The 6,970-nt window shown below is 38.1% G+C and overlaps 1 protein-coding gene across 2 annotated transcripts in view; it reads right to left on the bottom strand.

Annotated features, from left to right (window-relative positions):
- Window positions 1-1,565: 1,565 nt before the first annotated feature.
- Window positions 1,566-6,970, bottom strand: part of TMTC3 (transmembrane O-mannosyltransferase targeting cadherins 3) — a 107,489-nt gene continuing 102,084 nt past the window's right edge. For both annotated transcript variants that reach the window (XM_073651635.1, XM_073651636.1), the window contains exons 13-14: window positions 5,921-6,147; window positions 1,566-5,277 (exon numbers count right to left, since the gene is read on the bottom strand). In XM_073651635.1, the coding sequence (XP_073507736.1) occupies window positions 4,436-5,277; window positions 5,921-6,147 (1,069 nt within the window). In that variant the 3' untranslated portion in view covers window positions 1,566-4,435. The remainder of the gene's footprint in view (window positions 5,278-5,920; window positions 6,148-6,970) is intronic.

Below are 6,970 nucleotides of genomic sequence, written 5' to 3'. Positions count from 1 at the left end.
GGCTACTTTGAAGAATCTAGAATATAAGACATATTTTCAGTTGTTTCACACTTTTTTGTTAAGTATATAATTCCACATGTGTTAATTCATAGTTTTGATGCCTTCAGTGTGAATGTACAATTTTCATAGTCATGAAAATACAGAAAAATCTTTAAATGAGAAGGTGTGTCCAAACTTTTGGTCTGTACTGTATGTGCTATTATTCGGTCACTATGTGGTGGTAATATGTGATATGGTCATAGTATGGTGGTATTTATCCCTTTTATGTGGTATTATTGGTCATTTTAAAAAATGTGTGTGACACATTCCCATAAATAAAAATATACCTAAACGAGTATTGGGTATTATAATAAATTTATTAGGTTAGAGTAGAGTAGGGTGTGGCTGTAAGAGTCTCCTTGTCGTGGGGGTGGCTTAAAATTCTTTTTCCCCAAAACAAAACCTGCTGCCTATATATGTAATATGGTGTTCAATGGGAACTGTTAATGTGTGATTGGTGAAGACGTGGTGCAGAAAGTAGTTTTTCCTAGAGTGGGCGGTGGGACTGTTGAACGTTCAAGGGGTGGAGTTTCAAGGGGGCCCAAAAATTCTGCCAGTATGGGGCCCCAAGATTCCTAGTGGCAGTCCTGCAAACAGCCTCCTGGACACTTTCACATTCCCTTATGAAGGTCTCTTTATGACGTTGCCCACATGGTCTCCATACCAATTTACGGCTATCATTGCATCCAAGAGTGGGACTCATTGTTGAAGAGGATAGACCTCCATTGCCATCTTGCTCTGCAGCATGATAATCATTGAGAGAACTGGAGTGAGGGTAATGCAATACCTGTAACTGGATATCTAGCTCATAGTCCAATGTCGTACAAATGCATTCTGCTGGTAGACACTGTATGACATCATAGGCTTGGTATGTGATGTCTAATTTCACTTGCAGTACCATAACGGATCATTACGTACCATTCTTCAAATCAGATAAGACAACCTGGGCAATGCCCATGAAAAAGTCTTAACAATGGAACATCTCACTCGTCCTACTCCTGGGATTATGGTGTTTGGTTACTGTACATTATGCTACCTAACTTCTATTCTTCATTAGAGGTAGTATTTTAACTCAACAATCCTAGATGGCATGTTGCTTGTGCTACTGTGAAGAGCCTGCTTGGCATAAACATGCGTCTGTAGCCTGCAGCATCTCTAGAAGTGTCCCAGATGTGTGCGATAGCAGTCATTGGTCAGCTATTGCAAAGGTAACTGCCAGCAGCAGATCTTGATGATGAATGTGCCCAACTGCATGCAGCCTGGTAGAACATTCCTTGGACAACCATTAGTAACCTCATTGATAACATGCCTAGGCATGTAAGTGTAGGGATTTCCGGGTGCAGTACTCAGAATTTAAACTGGATAGATATATTTTGAAAACGCTTTTCCATCATTTGCTTGTCATTACTATCTGTCAATTCTGTGAATTTCATAATACCATGACTCTTTCTTCTTAGTGTTGGAATTTCAAAGTGGAGGAGTGTGTTATTGCACACAAGCAGTCTTTACAGAAAAGGACATCTGTATCACCAAGCAGATCATGTTTATTAAAGAATAAATACTGGAAATCTTTGTCTAATCATCTTTATATCTTACAAAAAAAAAGGGGGGGGGGGGTGTCTCATCAGATTTTTCAATCTGCAAATTTAAAATAGACCTCTTAGACACTATGAGTCTGGTGGATTTACTTTGAAAATCTACGTCACAATGGCTGTGCAATCTATTTTGAAAGGATTTTGGCCTGATCGTAAAATGAACATTGAAATGTCAAGGTGGAAAACTAGCTGGACTTAAACATTCATCTCAATATCAGGATTATACAGCCACTTTAATATGGATTTTCAAAATAAATACACCATCCTCATCACATTAAGCTCTCCTTGTTAATGTATGCACAATTTTTATATTGTGAACTGGCATCAGATAAACTTAGTTAAAGGAAAAGTGTCAGTAGGCTTTTGTTATGTAATCTGAGCAGAATGATACAGAAGCAGAGACCCTGATTTCAGCAATGTATCACTTACTAGGTTGTTTTAATAAAAACTGTATTTTAGAGCAAACTGAGCTGAACAGATTGATGAACATACTTGTGGGCAAAAATGCATTATAAGTAGTGATGAGCGAGTATGTTTTGTTAACCCTTTCGGCGAGCAAGCTCGGGTGCTCGACAAGTATCTTCAGCGTGCATGGGTGTTATAATTTAGTCACTCCGTGCTCATGATTTGCGACGGTTTGACAGCTTTAATACATGTGAGGAATGCCTAAGAAACAGACATTCCTCACATGTATTAAAGCTGTAAAACAGTCGCAAATAATGAGCATGGAGTGACTAAAACATAACACAGAGCACGCTGAAGATACTCGGAAAACACCGGAGCATACTCATAAACCTCGAGTAACCAGCATGCTCGCTCATCACTAATTAGTACTAATAAATTTGTTAGAACATTCTGGTGTTAGCACTACCATGGGTGGTTCTACTCTGAACAACAGTTTTCCTTGTAGGAGTTTACTTTAAAGGTATCGGTCAATCAACAAGTAAGACCACCCATTCTACTCCTAACCTCAGGTTAACTAGTTTCAAATTCATGCAGATGGAAATCTTTTTATAACATGACAGGTTCCCATCTAAAAAACAAAGCAAAAAAACAAAGATTCAATTTCCTCAAGCTACAAATTATTAGTCCGCTGCTTAATCTCTGTTGCATGCTCCCGAACAGGTCCTCTTGCCAGAAGCGGCCATGCCAAATCTATATGCCTTGGTGGACACTTCTGTAGATAGCTCTGTACAGTAAAAGTGCAGAAAGCATGGCATGTTAACACATCTCAGAACTTTCTCATTTTACAGGGAAGATTGGACATCAGTATCAGGACAGTTTAGAAGAAATATTGTACATGTGTTTGTTCTGAACTTCCATCATCCATAAAGATTTGAGTACCAACAGTCAACATGGGGACCAGATGTTGCACTAGGGAGATGTGGGTGTAAAGATGTTTCCTTTAACAGTCTTCCTGTGAAATTTACAGCAAAACACTACCATCTACAACCGCCTGCAAGGACAGAAGGTAAAGTCATAGGCATAGAGGAAAACTGCAATAATGGTCAAATGACCCAAATCTGAGAGGTAACTTTCTGCCACAAACACCGTATTCAACAAAGTGACAATCACACATAGGATTGGTACAGTATAAAAACGAGTGGTAAATCATAATTGGTCTCTGGATCAACATTTAGGCTATGGGTTGAACTAGATGGACTTAGTAACATAGTCTTCCTTCAACCTTAAAAACTATGTTACACTCACTAAATGTAAAAATTAGCGGTTTCATTTTAATTAACCTAGGATGTTATGATCGGTGAAAAGACAGGAGGTGCCAAAAATTGTGCTTTATGAGGCCTTCAAAGACAGCTCTTTGGGGGTTGGTGTGCCTTTTAGTAGGAAACAGATCTTGTTCTAATTGGAATATTCTAGTATTCTGTCTGATAGAACAAACCCATTAATGCCATTGCTTCCCTATCATTTGATTTCCAGAGTGCACTGCTCCCTTGCCTCCCCACTTCCTGCTTACCAGAAGAGGATGCACCCCTGATTGATTGGCAGACTGGACCAGTATTTCCTAAACTCCAGCAAATCATTTTCAAGATTCGTATTGTACAGGTTCTATGCCTATAAGCTGGCACTGCTTATCTAGGGGACTGGCCACCTGTAGTAGACTTCAGAAGTGGCTGGTATCTTAAACAACGAGAACTAAATGATATAAAAATAAATTTCAATCCTGAGAATGAAGAGAAGTTTTAACAAGTAAATTGCAAACTTGCTTGTTTTTATAAGCACTTTGCAAGTTTACTCATTCAATATAAATTAGAATACCACTTTGATTAAATCAGATGAGTCGACATGTCACCACTTACCACATAACCAGTTTAAAGCACAATGCTGCTGTAAACTTAATTACTCAATGTGTTATTTCTGACCCACACAAGCAAGATAGGAGGTGAAATTTATAAAATGCTTTGATTTTGTTAAAAAGCCTCGAAACAAAAAACATGTCAACAGCCTTTGAGCCCATGGTCCATATATCAGTGCAACAGCCCTGCTGTAATGGCTTTGTGTAGGTGCTCACATATCAGTTAGTATTTGGTGATAATGATGAGAGAGTTTTTTTTTTTTACAAGTACAAAAAGTATACCGTGCTTTTATGTTGTATAATATAAAACTGTATTTGGAGTAGCCAAGGTATTCTGCAATTTTGTTCAGTAGTGTTGAATACCTGCAGTTATTTGCTTAACTTGCTTTCATGTTCACCCAGATGTGCTCATAGCTCTGCAGCGCACAATACATGAAAAGTAAAGTTTTCACACACACCCTATTCAGTCTGACAGATGTTCTTCAGCTTATTCTCCACTCAGTATACGCTCTATCTCCTCTAAGCGCTTCAAAGCAGCAACTCTTTTATTTTCAATGTCTTTGATTTCTTTTGTGGATTTTTGCTTTATTTCTTTGTCAGCATTTTTCTCTTGTTGACTTTTAGTCTTTACTTGTTCTTTGTTTTTTCTTTTTGTGGATGGATTCGTTTTTGGTATATCTTTTTCTTCTTTCAATTTTTCAAACTGAGTTTTTTTTTTGCTTTTAGAGTCATTTTCCTGTCCTCGTCCTTCGGGCAATGACTGGGCATCTGCTTGTAGAGTGGTCTGCCCAGCGGCGTTCAGTGCCATAATTTTACTGCGCACTATGCTGAGATGGCGCTGAATATATTCCTCATGAGGGGCTAAGGCCAAGGTTTCGACAAGGCACCTCTCAGCTCTAAAAAGATCTCGCTCTTCAAAATAGACCACACAAAGGTTATGTTTTCCCTGCACGTTATTGGGATCCATTTCTAAAATTTTTTCAAAACATTTCTTGGCTCCTTTAGTGTCTTTCTTCTGATTCATAAGGATGTCTCCTTTTAGGATAAGGCCTTTAATATGGTCGGGATAGTACCGCAGTAGCTCCTCCAATGCGGGTAAAGCATCCAATTCCCGAGCCGTCTGTGAGTAGAGTAGGGCCAGGTTGAACAGGGCACTCCGGAAACCATGCTGTAATTGTATTGCCTTTTTCATCCACTTTTCAGCTTCTAAATCCTTCTTCTCATCCATGGCCAACATGCCCAAATTAAAATATCCATTTGCATCATGTGGCTCCTCTTCAACGTAAGTCAAAAGTCTTTTCTTAGCCTCTGGTCGCAATTTGGGATTGCCTTAAGAAAAAAAAAACAAAAAACGACATTTAAGAAAAAAAAAGAGGGATATAAATGACAATTTCCCATTTACATCTAAGAGATAAAAGTCAAGATCAATAGATTAAATTCAGAGATAACACGTCAAGCATCAACGTGAATTGTATAGTACTGTGTATAATAATTGTACAAAAGTGTAATAAAAGCAAAAAAAAAAAAAAAAAAGTTTAGCCTGTAACCTCTCAGAGAAAAAATGGAGTTTCTTTAAAAAGAAAAACAAAACAATTTAAAATCGGATTGGTGGATGTCAACTGAATGTTGCAACAACAAAAAAATTGCAAAAAAGTAAATGGAAACTCCTGAGACCACAGAATTTAAAATCATCATTAAAGTATCCACAAAAGAAGTTAAATGACACCGATAATCATCATCCAAAACCACGGTATGAAAAGCTTCATTGTGGGATGGAATTTACCATCTGATGCTATACACAGGACATTGGGCAATAATCAAGGATCTTTTCTTTCCTTTTACACATGTATGCATGATGACCATTCAGTCTGAAAGTAAATAGGATATCAGGCTGCTACATTTATGAGACATTTAGCCAACTCCGGTACTTCTATCTGATTTCTCTAAAATTACAGAGAGACTAGAAACCTACCAGATTCCTGCATGAGCAGAGCGGAATTAAACAACGCAAGCTTATGCCGGCGATTCAGTTCCAGGGCTTGATTAAAGTTTCTCAAGGCTTCGTTTGGATCCTTTAGCTCAATATAAACTATTGCGAGATTGTACCATAAGTCAGAATTCATCCCATCAAGCTCCAATGCTCGGAGATAAGCTTCTTTAGCTTCTGAAGGTTTATTCATTTTCAGAAGTAACTCTCCCCTATATAAAAAGAAAACAGATCAACTTTCCTAAATATTTGCAACTATGAAATAGACAGAAAACATGGATAAAAAAAATAATGGTTCCTTCTAATCAGTAGTAAGCGGATGTCTCCAGAACAAATGCTGTAAGTTCTTGTGTGAGGTTGCCCGTCAGAGAAAGCATGGTACTTATTTATACCACTAATAATAGTCTGCTGCATGGATCTCCTGCTGATCTGGCTTTCTCTTCCAGCAATGACAGCTGCAGAAAATCACAGGTCACAGCAGTGATGAATGCCACCTTTAGACTTTTACATGTCTAAGCTTTTACATCAAACTTGAAATGTAATATCTTGGGAGTCCCAAATCTGGCACTAGGTTTTGACAGTTCTATTCATCAAGAATGGAGTTTCATACACTATTGTTAATGGAAAGTAAGCAGGAGTAAGATGTGCCAATCTCATAAAAGGCAAGTACCGCTTAATGCATTTGGTGCATCTTTCAGTAACCCTGAACTAGTGTAAAAAATGTACTTCAGGTCAATGACAAAAAGCGGACGTGTACAATGTCAAAAGTTAAAAGATTTTTGTTCAAGTATGCGATGTACAAAATCAGACATTTCAAAAACAGTTATGCCAAACTGATGAATTTGCCTCAGTCTTAAACTGCAATGATTGCACAAGGATGCACCAGTATTGAAACCAGAAGTAGCATTGTAGATTACAGCAGTTGGTTAAAGTGCAATACAGTGGGGGGAAAAAAGTATTTAGTCAGCCACCAAATGTGCAAGTTGTCACACTTAAAAAGATGAGAGAGGCCTGGAATTGACATCATAGGTAGAC

Source organism: Phyllobates terribilis, unplaced genomic scaffold (genome assembly GCF_046119375.1).
Source record: "Phyllobates terribilis strain yellow unplaced genomic scaffold, ASM4611937v1 Scaffold_11__3_contigs__length_659146591, whole genome shotgun sequence".
In the NCBI taxonomy this organism is placed as follows: domain Eukaryota; kingdom Metazoa; phylum Chordata; class Amphibia; order Anura; family Dendrobatidae; genus Phyllobates; species Phyllobates terribilis.
This window is presented reverse-complemented; position numbering and strand designations above follow the sequence as displayed.